Raw genomic sequence first — 17,206 nt, 5'->3', positions numbered from 1 at the left:
CGGAACAGCTGGTAGTTTCGAACTGCTGACCTTGCGGTTCACAGCCCAATTCGTAACCACTACTCTACCAGATCTCCTTGTTCCGACCCATAGTGATCTCATATAGGGATTTTGAGAAATGGCTGGTGGGTTTAAACCACCAGCCTTGCAGCTAAAACTGACCGTGCAATCCAGAGCATTATGTTACAGTGCTGTATCAGGACTCCCAAGTTGTTGTGTTGTAATGTGCCATCAATACCGTGTGACCCTGTATTAGGCTTCTGAGGAGTGGCTGGAGAGTTTGAACCTCGGACTTTGCACTTAATCTACAGAGCCATACCAGGACTCCTAAATCATGCTGTACTCACTTGTAAAGAGCATTCTGTCTGTACTTATTCCAACACATATTTGTTTGTTTTTCTGGAATTCCATGGTACTTGAAGTATTTTTTACCACCACTATAATTCAAATACATCATTTCTTTTACTGCCTTTATTCATTGCCCAGCTTTCACATGTATATGAAACATTTGAAAATACTATGGATTGGGTCAGTGGTACCTTAGTGTTCAAATTGACATTTTTGCTCTTTTAACACTGTACAGAGGTCTTTTTCAGCAGATTTGTCTAATACAGTACATAGTTTGATTTCTTGAGTACTGCTTCCATGAGTGTTGATTAGGAATCCAACCAAGCAAACTGAAGTCTTTGATCACTTCAATTTTTTCTCCATTTTTCATAATGTTATTTATTGGTCAAGTTGTATAGTCTTAGATCTTCATCAGTAAGTATTTCAACTCCTCTTCATGTACAACAAGCAAGGTTGTGTCATTTGCATATCACAAGTGTTGTTAGTTAATCTTCCTCCAATCTTTATGCTATTTTCTTTATATAATCCTGCTTCTCAAATTATTTGCTAAACCTATAGATTTAATAAGTATGATGAAAGGATACAACCCTGACACACACCTTTCCTGATTAAACTATTCAGAATCCTCTTGTTCCATTTGAACAACTGCCTCTTGGTCTACATTCAGGCTCCTTATGAATACAATTAAATGTTCTGGGACACCCATTCTTCACAATATTATCCTTAGTTTGGTATGATCAACACAGTCGAACACCCTTGCATAGTCAATAAAGCAAAGTAAACATCTTTCTGGATTGAGTTTCTGGCAACCCCTTGTCAGTAGTCTGCTGCAATTTTTAAATTATCTTCAGCAAAATTTTACTTGCATGTGATATTTATTTGCTTGCACCTTTCTTTGGATTGGGAACAAATACGGGTCTCTTCTAACCAGTTGGTCGTGTTAACTGTCTTCCACATTTCTTGGCATAGATGAGCACATGCCTCCAGTGCTGCATGCACATTTCAATTTGTTTTCCATCAGTTCCTGGTGCCTTATTTTTTTGGGCCAATGCCTTCATTGCATCTTGGATTTCTTCCTTCAGTACCATCAACTCTTGATCATATGATAGTACCTCTTGAAATTAAATATTGACCAATTCTTTTTGGCACAGTGACTGTGTATACCTCCATCTTCTTTTAATGCTTCTTTAGTCATTCAGTGTTTTGCTCATAGAATCTTTCAATACTGCAACTCAAAGCTTTGAGTTTTCTTCAGTTTTATAAGCTTGAAAATTGCTGAGCATGTCCTTCTCTTCTGTTTTACTAACTCCAGGTCTTTGCACATTTCATTGTACTATGTGACTTTGTCTTTTCAAGCCTCCCTTTGAACATTTTTGTTTAACTCTTACTTCCTAATACCTTACAGTCATTTTTGGTTACTAACCAGGCTGCGAACCTCAGGGACAGCAGTTCAAAACTACCAGCTGTTCCATGGGAGAAAGATGAGGCTTTCTGCTCCCGTAAAGATTTACAGCCTTGGACACCCTGTACAGGGTCGCTATGAGTCGGAACCCACTCCACGGCACATAACAACAATAACATTCAAGAACAAGATTCAGAGTGTCTTCTGTCACCCACTTTGGTCATTTCTTTCCTGTGTTTTTAATGACCTTTTGCTTTCTTCATGTTTGATGTTCCTGATGTCATCCTGCAACTCCTCTGGTCTAAAGTCATTAGTGTCTCTTGTGTAAAATCTGCTTTTGAGATGTTCTCTAAATTTAGGTAGGATATACTCAAAAATGGGCTCCTGGTGTGGCACTGTAGGGTCAGCACTGGACTGCGAACTAGAAGATCAGCAGTTCAAATCCACCAGCTGCTCCTCAGAAATGCTATACAGAGTCACTATGAGTTGGAACCGATTCCACATTACTTAAGAACATACTCAAGGTAATATTTTGATTTTCTGGACTGTATTTTGTTTGTTTGCTTGTTTATTTGTTTCAGTTTAGCCTGAACTTACATACGAGCAATTGATCTGTTCCACAGTCTGCTCCTAGCCTTGTTTTGGCTGGTGATGTTGAGTTTCTCCATTGTCTCTTCCCACAGGTGTAGTCTATTTGATTCCTGTGACTCCCCAGGAATACACATCTGTTGAGATCCATGAGTATAAGTGTCATTTATGTTGTTGACAAAAGGAATTTACATTCCTTTTGTAAGTGAAATTCTATCATGCAATCTCCAGCATCATTTCTGTCATCAAGGCCGTATTTTCCAACTATAGATACTTCGTCTTTGTTTCCAACTTTCTCATTCCATTCAACAGTACTTAATCAATGCATCCTTTGTTTTTTTTTTTTTTTACTCTTTATTCTGACTTGAGTGAAGGTTTATACAGAGCAGATCACCAGTTTCACATTCAATAAGTCATATACTTTGCGTCATTATATGGTTGCAATCCCCTCCATGCACCAAACGTTAACAGCATTTGCTTCTGTTCACTCCAACCACTGCATTCCTCCCTGTGTCTCCCGCCACCTCTATCTTTTCTTCTGCCAACCTCCCTCTGGTTTTGTATTACCTGCCCCATCACCCAAGTCAACGTGTGACTACCCTCTTAATGCATGTATAAAAAAACACACACACAAAGATATATAATCGTTTTAACAACCACAGGGCATATTCTGGAAGCCAGTGTCCGGGCCACCAGCACACGCCTTTCTCTTTTCATGAGTCTAGAGTCCTCAGCTGCTCAATCTCTCTGTGCCATCATCTCTGCCTCCATCTCTGGTGTCGCTTTGCCTCTGGTTAGAGTACCAGGTTCAGCTAATGCTCTTCTCTCTTGATGGTTCTAGGTTCCTCTGTTCCTGGAATGCAAGATTAACTACTCCACCCTTTTTGTCACACAACCTCTACCTTTACAGTTGTGACAATCACAATTAGGTGATTGTGATAACAACTACTCAGTATTGAATCAATGAACCCCCATCCCCATCACCTTTCACCAGACCCATCTAGCCAAGAAGAAAACTATTCAGTGGGAATTCTATCTTCTCCCGCACTCTCTGAAAGTAAACTCAGTCTTGAAAACTTGTGAGCCAGCCACTTTGTGCCTTTTTAACCCCCCTATTTTAGGTAGCCAGTGTCTAAGTTGCCCGCCCCTGTCCACCCTGTATACCGAGGGGATAGGTTTGGTCCTTGATGTGAAGACTCCTTCCCTCTCGGTTGGTATTTTGAGCTACCACACCCATAAGTATAGGTCAAGTTATATTGTAGCAACTTTCATTTGCTTCCTTTATTACATTTCTTTAGCTTCTTCTAGTTGGGTTCTGATCATCAAGCCATTGAAGCTATGTCAAATGGGTACTGTCTGCAAATTGGGATATTCTTGGGTATCTCCCCTTACTTCGTATCAGCTGGATTCAATGCATCTTGATTGCACGCTTGATCATTTTCAGATTGAAGAAGCTGGCTGTTGTTAAGTGCCATGTAGTCGGTTCCTGTATAGGGTTTCAGAAAAGCAACTAATCTGTTTGAACCGCTGACCTTGTGGCTTGCAGTCCAGTGCTGATCCTACAGCACTACACTAGGAGTACTTGTAGGTATATGCATCTTACCCTATCACTGATAGCATTGTATATCAAGATAATTTTTTTTAACTTTTAAGATACATAAATAATCTACTAGCATAGTGGCAAAAACTTAATATTTCTAAGTGTTGGTGGTGGTGTGCTGTAGACTTGGTTCCGACTCATTGCGACCCTGCATAGGGTTTTGAGGCTGTAAATCTCAGGAGCAGAAAGCCTCATCTTTCTCCCGCAGATTGGCTGGTCGTTTCTAACTGCTGACCTTTTGTCAACATAAATGACACTTAACACTACATGGCAGCGCAACTCATAACCACTACACTACCAGAGCTCTTTAATATTTCCAAGTTCTTGTTAGTGCTGTTGAGTTGGTTCCAACCCATAGCAACTCTTTATAGGGTTTTCGAGGAGCAGATAGATGGTGAGCTTGAACTGCCTACCTTGCAGTTCAAACGATTTTGCAGTTTAGTGCATTTAAGGCACAGTGCCACACCAGGACTCCAATATTTCCAAGTAGTAAAAGGTAATTTCCTTAAGAAACAGTTAAAAAGACCAAACAGTCCATATTATGTTTGGCTGCTTTATACACAGAAATGTTGTTTTATATACTAGTCAGTTGCAACATTAGCTTATAAAATTTAAAACATTTCTTAATATGTCTCAAAGGCAGAGTGAACTTTATAATGATGTACTTTGACATTGACCAGTATGACAAAAGCTTAAGAAGTTTAATACCATTAGTAGTTCGAAATAGAGTTTAAAAAATAGACACTTTGAAGTAAGCTGTATGTAACTCAGTTAATGTTGCTTATACATGTTTTATTTCATTAAAGCTCAATGAAGCAAATACTCTTTTGATGCAGAAGCACCAACACTTACAGGTTTCAACAACACTGTGTTCTGGTTGTAACATGTAAAATGGGTCCTATATTAGAAAAATCTTCTGAAAGAAAATGAAGAAAAATAGAAAGCAGCCAGGAACGGAAGCAATTCCAAGTATTTGAGTAGGTCTTTAAATATTAAATCAGCGGTTTAAACACCTTCACTCTAAGGTAAGGAATTAAGAGACTGGGAGACATTATCTGTGGCTATAAGGGTGAGGAAACTGGACACTGACAGTGTCACCATAACTGGAGAGCTCTACCAGAGAAGGAGGAAGGAGCTGGGCCTAACTGCACCGTCTTCATCCAGCCTTGGAGGAACCCAGATGAGGAAAGAAATACCTGAAAGAAGACAAGAACAAAACACCAAAACAAAACAAAAGCAACAGGAAAAATAAAAAAGGCAGGTGGGGGGGGGAGGAAGAGAGAAAAGTAGTAAATACAAAGAGAAGAAAACACATGCTAAAAACAAAAACAAAAAACTTGAGTATGTTCATGCCAGAACTAACAACATAATAGCAAAAATCAAGACCCTTATTCAAATCAAGATGGCTTAAGTAAGAATAGAAACTTGAAGGAAATACAATCTGTTAAAGTGTTTTTTTTTAATTTTAAAGACATTCATTTTATTAAAAGACCTTCTGTCACAAACATTGGATGCTACCCTGTACATTTTCCCCTTTAAGCAGTGCATCAGGCACATTTGTAGCAGCGCCAGGCACGTATTTTCCAGTGTATTCATAATACTGAGAACCAGTTAAAATACATGTTCACATAATATGGCTAGCTATTAGAACACATTTTTTTTTTTTTTTGTATTGAAAAAATTTATAGTTAGAATTCACCAGCTGTGTTCAATTTAGATGATCCCAATTTTGTTGGCAACATCCAAAGCATCATAGTCAGGAGCCAGTTGAACAAATGCCTCTTTTGTCCATCAGGCCTGATCAAGGTGTTGACCGTGGATACATTTGTGCCATAGAGCTTCTTCTCAACCTGTTTAATCTGGTACTTCTTGGCCTTGACATCCACAGGGAACCCAAGAGTGTTATCTTCTGTGTTCTTTATGGCTGACTCAGTAGTCTGAGGGAACTTGATGATGGCATAGTAGTCAAGCTTGTTTCTCTGAGGAGCACTCTTCCAAGGATATTTGGGCTGCCTTCAGAGCCACTGGAAGGTGGGTGACATTTGGATCTTCTTTTTTGTGTCCATGTGGATACAACAAGGCCTTCTTGTCCTCTAGTTCCTTTTGTTTGGCTTCAGTTTCACGGGGGCAGGGACTTCTTTGCTTTTGGTGCCATCATCATAAAAAGCTAGAACATACTTTTGGAAAAAAAAAATGCAATCAATGAACATTGTTTTTCTGTAAAACCTCAGAATCACTACAAAATTTCGATAAGTAAAATGGGCAAAGATGATGCCATGTAAGAGGGCTTCAAAACTTTCATCATCCAGGACTGATTGTGAGGGTTGGAAATTTAAAGGCAGACATTTTGTAGCAAGAAGGGAAGTGATTAACTTTGCAGTCTAGGAGCAGAGGTCCCTGGGACCATCAATAGAGAAGAGTGGAGAGCTGGACCCTACCCAGAGAAGCAGTGATGCCACAGATGGAGGCAGAGATGATGACGTGGAGCGATGGAGCAGCTGGGGACTTTAGACCCAGAGAGGGAGAGCGACTGAGTGCTGACAACCGGTGGGCAAGCACGTAGGGTATATATACCATTTGATTGGTTGATGATGCATGGAGGGGATTGTACCCATGGCAATGAAACGATATATGATAGGATGAACATAAAACTAATGTTCTCCCATGTAAACTATCACATAATTCACCATAAAACATTAAAAAAGAAAAAAAATCAGGAAAGGTATACATCAAGGTCATATCCTTTCACAATACTTACTCAATCTGTATGCTGAGCAAATAATCCAAGAAAGTGGACCATATGAACAAGAATGTGGCATCAGGATCAGAACAAAGTTCATAACAATCTGCGATATGCAGATGACACAACCTCACTTGATGAAAGCAAAGAGGCCTTAAGGTACTTGCTGATGAAAACAAAAGACTTATGGAATATACTTCAATGTAAAAACAAAATCCCTCACAACTCTATCAATAAACAATATCCTAATAAACGAAGAAAACATTAAAAAAAAAAACATTATCTCATACATTTTAGGATTAAAATGTACAGTGTTAATATCAAGGTCAAAGCTATATAGGCTATAAACTGACTGAAACAGTCAACTAAATTAAGAAAACCCTGGATTTAGAATTGTCCGTTGGCATCCATATGTCAGCAAAGTTTTAACAGTGTCTCAAATTATAGTACCCTTCTAAATTTACATCTTAAGCCATGTAACTACACCATAAAACATATACAAACATATTAGAGACATTTAACTCCTTAATGAATACTAATTAAAAACTTGCAAAGGTGTTTGTGTTTTACTACCAAATTACAAATAAAGCAATATCAAAGGTTTAACACGGCTACAGGCTATACAAATGACTTTCATTTTAGAACTGCTGCTTCTCTAACTCTTTTACTAATATTATATAAGTATTACAAAGAAATGGCAGTTGTACTTAATGATATGCTCAAGCCAGTTCTACGAGTAAACAAATTACAACTCCATACAATCTTTATGGAGTACTGTTATAACACTGTAGAATAAGCTAACTACAAGGTCAGTGGTTCAAACCCACTAAGCCGTTCCTTGGAAACCCTATACAAGCTTGCTATGAGTCAACCAACTAGATGGCACCTAACAATAACAAATAATCTTTATGAAGATTATTTATTCAGTTTTTAAATTAAAATTATAAAAATTGTTTTAGCTTACTGCAAAAGCAACTTAGAGTCTCAAAATGGGATAAAGTGATATTTTCACTCTTCCCAACTACTTAGGAGAATGTTAACAATTCTAATGTTAAAACTTACACTAGTTTATGTGTAAAAAATAAATAACTTTTGATGTCTTAGTTTCAAATAATGACAGTAATCTTAAACTGGTTTGTACAGAAAAATTATCTAAGTTGTGTTTATTAAAGGCTATCTGGTTGCATTTAATATAAGGAGGCTTCTTATTATTGTTGAGTGCCTTTGAGTCGGTTCCTACCCATAACGACCTTGTATAAGGTTTCTAAGGAGTAGCTGATGAGCTTGAACCACTGACCTTGTGGCTCAAACAACTTTGCAGTCCAGCGCGTTAGCCTACAGCGCCACACCAGGATTCCAAGGAGGCTTAACAAGCTGCAAAACAGCAACATTGCTCTAGTTAGCTTGTACTCACTCATCTGTGTTCTCTGCCAATGGAAGATCCATTTAATGAATTCTATAGATTAGGAATATTTGATCCTAGGGAAGGATTTAAGTTTGTTTCCCTGCTGAGAATCCCATTAACTGGTCTCCCATTACCTTATAAAAATCGTAGTTCACTTTAAGTATCCATATAATTTGCGTTCCACAGTCTTGCACAGTATCATTTCCTGAAGATGCTTGTACTGCCACTATTATATTCCAACTCACTCATCAGACTTGAGAATTAGGATTCTTAAACTGAGCAACTCTATGGATTTCAAATTTTGTTGGTCCACCAGAGGAAGGAAGTTCTTTCCTCACAGGTTTTAATGTAAGAATCCTTACATCTTTGATGGGTAAAGCTAGAGTATGGAACAACCTTTCCAAATTTGGAGCAAACACAGTTATCACTGGATGACTGTTATAAGACTTTCGACTTTTGCATATTTTGGCCATTGCATTTGAACTATTGTCATCACTTCCTACAGCTATCATGGGACAGTGAGTAGAAGAGCCAGTGACTCTGTCGTCACAGTTGATCACTTGATTATCCTAAAATTTCTTCCCATACAGCAGCTGTTAGGTCAAAAGAACAGGTATCCAAACCCTGTCCAGATTCAGGATGCACCCATGTCATACGCCCCACAGATCTACTGTGTGTCTGGCCAACTGATTGGAAGAGATCCATCTTTCACTTAACCTTAATGTTTTCAAGGTTTATCCATATTGTTGTTGTTGTTGTTGACGCTCTGATTAATAGAGCAGGTCTCCATATGCCACCCATGGAAGTAGAAGCGATATCATGGATAAGATCCCTATGATCTGCTGCAACCCTGTATGCTGCAAATATGGCTCTGCTGGTACATGCCTGCAGTTTTCCCTGAGTGCCTCCAGAGAGTGGTGCTCACCACCATCTGCCAGGCTGGGTCACCACATTGCCCGATGTGCACACCTCACAATAGATTTTGAAATGCTATATTTAATAAATGGGACACCATTCCTCTTCAATTTGTCATTTCAAGCATAATAAATAAATAATATGATTGTCTGATTCAAAATGGCCAATGCCAGTCCATTTCAGTTTATTACTGCCTAGGATATTGGTCTTTGTGTGTTCCATTTCATTTTTGACAACTCCGCAATTTTCCTAGTCTCATACTTCATACATCCTGTGTTCCGATTATTAATGGATATTTCGGTTATTCTGTTTTTAAGTTGTGCCCCATCAGCAAATGAAAGTCCAGAAAGATTTACTCCATTCACTTTACTTTACGTTAACTCTGGTTTGAGGAGATAGCTCTTCCCAGCCATGTTTTACATGCCTTCCAACTTGAGGGGCTCATCTCCTGGCACTATCTCAGACAGCATTGCACTACTAGTTCTAAGATTTCAGTGGCTAATCATTGTGCAGTGATCCACCTCTCCACCTTGTTATGTGCCGTCGAGTCCATTCCGACCCATTGCGACCCTGTATAGGGTTTCCAAGGAGCAGCTGGTGAGCTTGAACCACCCACCTTGCAGTTCAAATGAGTTTGCAATCTCTGACGCATTAACCCACAGCTCCACACCAGGACTCCCTCCACCTTCTTATTCTGTCTTTTATTCTGTCTTAATGTGAAGGCTCTGCTGGAGCCCTTCCACCGTGGGTGACCCTACTGGTGTTTAAAAAACTAGTGGCATAGCTTCCAGCATCACAGCACATAAGCCACCGCAGAACAGTAAAGACGAGTGTTGGTGTTATCAGCTAGATCATGTAGTATTTAGCCATTCCTCAGTTTGTGGGTGTTTAGGATGTTTCTACCTTTTTGCTGTTGTGAATAATTGCTTTAGATATTATGTACACACTTTTTACATAAACATATTTTCACTTCTGTTGGATATCTGTGTATACTTAGGAGTTGAATTATTTGGTTATATGGTCACTCTGTGTTTAACTACTTCGGGAACTGCCAAACTTTTCCAAAGTGACTGCAGTATTTTACATTCCCACTAGCAGTGTGTGAGTTCCACTTTATTCACATCCTCATTAGCACATGATTGTTGTTAGGTACCCTCTAGTTGGTTCCTGCTATAGCGTGCCTATTCACAATAAAACAAAACCCTGACCCATCCTGTGCCATTGTCACAATTGTTGTTACATTTGAGCCCATTGTCACTGCTACTGTGCCTGTCCATCTCCTTTGGTGGTGGGGAGGTGGTTCTTCATCTTTTTCACTGACCTTGCATTTTACCGAGCAAGATCTCCTTCTCCAGTGACTGGTCCCTCCTGATAACATATCCATCTCACCATCCTGGCTTCTAAAGAGCATTCTGACTGTACTTCTTTCAACACAGATTTGTTTGTTCTTCTGGCAGTCCAGGGTACTTTTAATATTCTCTTCCAACACTGTAACTCAAATGCATATTCATTGCCCAACTTTCACATGCATATGAGGCTATTGAAAATAGCCTTGGGTCAGGTGCACCTTAGTCCTCAAACTGACATCTTTGTTCTTGAAAGAGGTCTTGTACACCAGATTTACTTAATGCAGTAAGTCGTTTGATTTCTTGACTGCTGCTGCCATGAGTGTCGATGGTGAGTGAATGATGATAAAATGAAGTCTTTGACAACTTCATTTCTTTTTCCATTTATTTTGATGTTATTCATTGGTCCAGTGGTGAGGATTTTTGTTTTCTTTATAGTGAGATGCAACCCATACCAAAGGCTGGTCTTTGATCTTCATCAGTATTTTAAATCCTCTCTGCTTTCTGCAAGCAAGGTTGTATCATCAACAGGTTGTTGATGAGCCTTCCTCAAATCCTGATGCCACATTCTTCATACAAACCAGCTTCTCGACTATGTGTTACCATACAGATTGAATAAGTATGATGAAATAATTCAACACTGGACACACTTTTCCTGATGTTAAACCATTTAGTGTCCCCTTGTTCTGTTAAAACAACTATCTCTTCGTTTCTGTACAGGTTCCTCATGAGCACAGTTAAGTGTTCTGGAATATCCCTTCGCTGTGTTGTCAATACCTTGTCATGATCCACACAATTGTAAGCATTTGCATAAAAAAGCACAGATAAACATCTTTCTGGTGTTCTCTGCTTTCAGCCAAGATCCATCTGATGTCAGTGATGATATCCTTCATTCCTTGTCCTCATCTGAATCTGGCTTGAATCCTTGTTGCTGTACTGCTGTAGCTGTTTCTTGGGTTCTTGGAGATCTTCATGTGGTGTGACCTCAGTGTTCCATCATCTGTGCTTCCCTGTCTCTGTACCTGACTTGCTCTTTTTATATCTCAAAAGTGATGACTGCAGACATACCCTACAATGATACAGACTTACTAACATTAAAAAAATGTACGCACTGGTATAGAGATTAGAATTTACAACACATGTTTTTTGGGAGACCATGGGAACCACAATTCAGTACATAACATGCTTATTGACCATTTGTATATCTCATTGTCATTTCTTGAAGAAATCAGAAATGTCTTTTCAAATCTTGTTGGGTTTCCAAGGAGCGTTTGGTGAGCATGAACCGCCAACTTTGCAGTTCAAACCAACTTTGCAATCCAGTGCATTAACCTACAGCGCCATACCAGGAATCAAATCTTATGCCCACCTAATTTTTTTTCTTTTTCTTTTTTTATATAAAGACAAAGTTTTTAATTTTGATGAAGTCAATTTATCTGTTTTTTCCTGTCATGTACATTTTTGATGTCATATCTAAGAACATTTTATCTAACTCAGTGTCACATAGATTTCCCTCTATATTTCTTCTAGGAGTCTTTTAGACTTTAATTCTAACTCATTTTTGAGTTGTTTTCATTTGTGGTGTGAGGAAGGGGGTCCATCTTCATTGTTTCACCATGTGGATGTCTACTTGTGTTCATTTCCTCCTCCCTTCCACCACTGGTAACCACTATTAATTTTTGGTTTCTATATTGTGGCGCTGTAGGATAAGCACTGGACTGCTGGTCAGTGGTTCAAACCCACCAGCCACTCCCTGGAAACCCCATATATAGGGTCACTATAAGTCAGAACATACTTGACGGCACACAACAACAGCAATATATTTGTTTTGTGTACGTGAAATCATAGTATTTGTTTTGTAACTATTTCTTAGCATAATGTTTTCAGGGTTTATCCAGGTTGTATTATATATCAGGACATCATTTCTCTTTATGGTTGAGTAATAAGTCCTGATGTGGCTCTGTGGGCTAATGCATCAGACAGCGAAGTCGCTTGAACTGCAAGGTTGGTGGTTCAAGCTCACCATCTGCTCCATGGAAACCCTTTACAGGGTCGCTGTGGATCGGAATCGACTCTATGGCACTTAACAACAACAACAGTACTCTATTGCATGTTGTTGTTAAGTACCGTGGAGTTGGTTCCAACTCACAGCAACCCTGCCTCATTTTGTTTATCCATCTGTCGGTGCTCATAGGTGTTTTCTTTGATTCCTTTGACTATTTTGAAAAGTACTGTTGTGAACACTAGCCTATAGGTTTATGTTTGCTTTCCTGCCTTCCCTTTTTTTCAGTATATATTTAATACTGGAATACCTAGGTCATGTAGTAGTTCACTGCGAACCACAAGGTCCAACGTTTAAGACCACCATCTACTCCTTGGGAGAAAGGTCAGGCTTTCAGCTCCCATGAAGATTTAAAAAGCCTTCGAAACCCTATACAGGGTCGCTATGAGTCAGAACCAACTCAACAGCACTTACCCACAAAATAGTTCTGTGTTTACATTTTAATGAGAACCAAACCTTTCCACAGTAGCAATGCCATTTTACATTCCCACCAGCAATAGATGGGGGTTCCTGTTTTCCTACAATTTTCCTAGACCTGGTTGTACGCTGGGGTTTTTTGTTGTTTCTTCAATTTTTTTAATCCCTTATTGCCATTTTGGAGTCCTGGTATGGCTTTATAGGATGAGCCCTGGACTTTGAGGTCTATTTGAAATACAAGGTGGAGAATCAAACCCACCAACCGCTCCTCGGAAACCCTGTACCGAGTGAGTTGGAACTGACTTGACAGCACTTAATAACAACAACAACATTACCATTTTATTGTGGGTGAAATGATATTTCATTGTGGTGTTGATTTACATCTTCCTAGTAGCAAATGAGAGCCCTAGTGTGGCACTGTAAGATAACCACTTGGCTGCTAACTGCATAAGCTTGCTATGAGTCCAAGCAAACTTTATAGCACACAACAAGATCAAATAACAAATGACAGAGCAACTTTTCATGTACTGTTGGCCGTTTGAATATTCTCTTTAGTCTCTGTTCAAGTCCTTTGGGGGGTTTTTTTAATGACAGAGCAACTTTTCATGTACTGTTGGCCGTTTGAATATTCTCTTTAGTCTCTGTTCAAGTCCTTTGGGGGGTTTTTTTTGTTGTTGTTTTTTTTATTACTGAGGTGGTCTTTTTTGTTATTAAGTTGTTGAAGTATTTTATATGTTTTGGATATTAAACCATTATTGACTATTATGATTCACAAAATCTTTCTCCCAATCTGTTGGTTGTCTTTTCATTTTTCAGAAATAGCTTTTGAAAATAGCAAAATATTATAATAATCTTGAATTTTATGAGGTCCCATTTATTTTTTCATTTTTTTCTGCTAGTGCTTTTGTTATCCTATCTGAAAGCCCATTGGTAAAGCTAAGTCCCATAAGCCACTCCCCCTTAGGAATTTTATGGTTTCAGTTTTCACATTAAAGTCCTTGATCCCTGTTCTTAGCAGCTGTTCTTCAGGACATACTCTAAAAGGAAAAGAAATACAAAGTGTGCCTACACTGAGGTTACACAACCAGTGTATAAGCATGTATTGGGTGCCTGCCTTCTGCAGGGTAATTTTGGGGTATGTAGCCTCAAAAATCTCTGAAAGCCCTTTGTCCTTTCATTTCTTCTCTCCAAATATAAATCAAGACTTACCTGTATTATAGTCTGGTTAACTCTAAAATGAGTTGATCTCGCTCTGTCTTCTGATGGCCCTGTTGCTGATCCTGAAGGCAGTTTGAAACTGTAGGAGAATATAGGTTTTAGAGCAAGACAGATATGACTTTAATTCATAACTCTAGCGCTTCCTAACTCTGCCTTCTTAGGGCCCTCCTTTCGTCACCTAGATAAATGGACACAGTGATGTTTATTGGAGTCCTGGTGTGGCACTGTGGATGAATGTGCTTGCTGGACTTTTAAGTCATTTTTAATCACAAGGTTGGCACTTCAAGCTCACCAGCCGCTTCTCGGAAACTCTATAACAGGATAGCTGTGAGTTGGAACCGACTCGATGGCATTTAACAAAAACAGTGATGCTTATGGAGTCATGGTGTGGTGTTGCACTATAAGCACTGGACTGCTAACTTCAAGGTCTACAGTTCAAACCCAACAGCTGCTCCTTGGAAACCCTATGGTGGTGGTGGTGGTGATATGCTGTGGAGGCAGTTCCGACTGATAGTGACCCTGTATAGGATTTCTGAGGCAGTAAATCTTTATGGGAGCAAAAAGCCTCATCTTTCTCCCACGGAGCAGCTGGTAGTTTCGAACTGCTGACCTTGCAGTTAGCAGTCTGACTCGTAACTACCACGTTAGTAGAGCTCCTTTCAGAAACCCTATACACCGTTGCTATGAACCAGAACTGACTCAATGGCACTGAACAACAACAATATGCTTATAGAGGAGCTCTAATGGTGGGTTAAGTGTTGGGCTGCTAACCCAAGGTCAGCAGTTCCAACCTACCCGCTGCCCCACAGGAAAAAGATGAGGTTGTCTGCTCCCATAAAGATTTATTTTCCTAGAAACCCTGTGGAGCAGGTCTTTTCTGTCCTAGAGGCAGTAAGGAGGTTTTATGCTTATAGCAGAGAATGATGATCAAGCATGTGTAAGTACCTTATATAGTCAGATTTTAACTTGATTTTCTGCACGTGTTGTAATTCAAAATGTGTGTGATATACACTGTGTAGGAACCTTTGTATACCCTCATATCCTCCAGGTTATTCCTTTTAGGAAGACAGTTAGCTCTGTGCCTCCAAAATACTTTATCTCGTATTTAGAAATGATCCTGTAATCTTGACTTCTGTATTGTTGTTGCTAGGCACCACTGAGTCAGTTCTAACTCATAGTGACCCTGTTAATAGGGTTTCTGAGGCTGTAAATCTTTGCGGGAACAGAAAACTTCATCTTTCTTCCACAGAGCAGCTGGTATGCACAAACCACTGATCTTGTGGTTTGCAGTCCAGTGCTTATCCCACAGAGCTACCATGTTCCCCTTAAGCAGCTCTTAAAGTCTTCTGCTCATATTGTTTTATCATTTCTTATTTTTATTTGCCTTTCCCTTCACCCTTTTACCTCTTGTACTTTTGATAATGATTATGAATCCTGTCTTTTGGCGGTTTTGTTTTGTTATTTTGCTGGGCGTAGTAGGGCTGTGGGCAACCTTTAGTTCTATTAGAATCTTTGATTATTTTATACTAAGCTGGAAGTTGTATTGATGACCTAAGTCCTTTTGATTTGAACTTTTCTTTTTAAACAGAAAATTAGAAATATCCTCTGGAAAACTGGCCAGATTTGCAGATGGCTCTGCTGTAGTACAGGTAAAAAGTCCAAGTTTTATAAATTTCATCTTAAAAATTGTTACAGAAACTGGTACTGTCTTTACAACGTCATAGAACTTCTTAGAACTGTGGTACTGGAAATTACTTCAGATGTTACTAAGGTCATTTCTAGTATCAGAACATTCCAGACAACCAGTAAGTCAGATGCTTGATATATTAAATAACTTTTTAAGAGTCCTTCCAAATTTGAGTTCTCAGGCTTTTCTAGAGAAAATTATTTTGCTACTGTCTTTAATAAGGTCCTTGGAAATTTTTCTTTATTTGTAGCCTGAATTTCTTAACAAGTAGAAGATAATGGTTTAATTTAGGGATGTGGCTAAGCCAGCAATAAGCCTTTCCCTTTTGGTTACTTTGTTTTTGAAAAACCCAATCGTTAAATTAATACTGGTTGTGTTATGGAGAAGAGATCAAGATTGGACCTCTTGTGAATAAATATGTATCATAGAGTAACAGTACCCTCCTTGAGTTTTATTTGGAGTGAGCATTCATCCAATTGCTATTTAATATGTATCCATTCGACTTTAAAGGAACTTACCAATGTTGCTTTTGTTTTGCTTAACCAAGTCAGGTGACACAGCAGTGATGGTCACAGCAGTCAGTAAAACAAAACCTTCACCCTCCCAGTTCATGCCCTTAGTGGTAAGTATTTGCTGATTTATCTGAACCTTGATTTAGCATGAATGTAGAGTTTTCAATATTTTTGACCACTATTTTTTGTTGTGTGCCACGGAGTCGGTTCTGACTCATACTGACCCTATGTAAGGTTTCTGAGGTGTGACAAGTGGGTTTGAACCACTGAACTTTCAGTTAACAGCTCATTGCTTATCCAACAGCACCATGCCAGTCCAGTAGAAATGAGGGTAAAATACAAACTTTGTATAACAAAGGATCTGTAGTTGAGTCAGTAAAATAATACAAACTGATTGCTTCACACCAGTTCTCATACTAGTGGTGAGTAGACTTTTAAAATATCCAGATGTGGAAGTTAATAGAAACAGTAGAAATATGAATGCTGATTGCTCTCTTAGGTTTCTCTCCAGTGTAAGTCTCCTGTTGTTATTAGTTGCCAGCGAGTGGATTTGTGACTCGTGGGGATCCCCTGTGTGCAGAGTAGGACTTTTAAGATCAGATTGCCGGGCCTGTTTTCAGAGAATCCTCTGGGTGGGTTCCAGCTGTCCACCTTTGTGCACCCAAGAACTTGTAATGAGTCAACAAGTTTAGATTTGTTGTTGTTGTTAAGTGCCATTAAGTCGATTCCGACCCATAGCGACCCTGTATACGGTTTTCAAGGAGCAGCTGATGAGCTTGAACCACTGACCTTGCAATTCAAACGACTTTGCAGTCTGACATGTTAGTCTACAGTGCCACTTCATTAGGATTTATGGGGATTTTTTTCTTTGTTAAAAAATAAAGGAATGAGCAACAGAATTCAGCAACACATCAAAAAGATAATACATCATGATCAAGTGGGATTCATATCAGGGATGCAAGGATG

General features: G+C 39.1%; 1 protein-coding gene across 1 annotated transcript in view; it reads left to right on the top strand.

Annotated features, from left to right (window-relative positions):
• The window catches only part of PNPT1 (polyribonucleotide nucleotidyltransferase 1), an 85,953-nt gene that overhangs the window by 7,489 nt on the left and 61,258 nt on the right, over positions 1–17,206 (top strand). The window contains exons 2-3 of the mRNA XM_006868017.1: positions 15,630–15,690; positions 16,276–16,350. Of these exons, the coding sequence (XP_006868079.1) occupies positions 15,630–15,690; positions 16,276–16,350 (136 nt within the window). The remainder of the gene's footprint in view (positions 1–15,629; positions 15,691–16,275; positions 16,351–17,206) is intronic.

This window comes from Chrysochloris asiatica, unplaced genomic scaffold (genome assembly GCF_000296735.1).
Source record: "Chrysochloris asiatica unplaced genomic scaffold, ChrAsi1.0 scaffold00114, whole genome shotgun sequence".
NCBI classification, from domain to species: Eukaryota; Metazoa; Chordata; class Mammalia; order Afrosoricida; family Chrysochloridae; genus Chrysochloris; species Chrysochloris asiatica.
The sequence above is the reverse complement of the archived record's forward strand: the minus strand, read 5'-3'. Positions and strand labels throughout refer to the sequence as shown.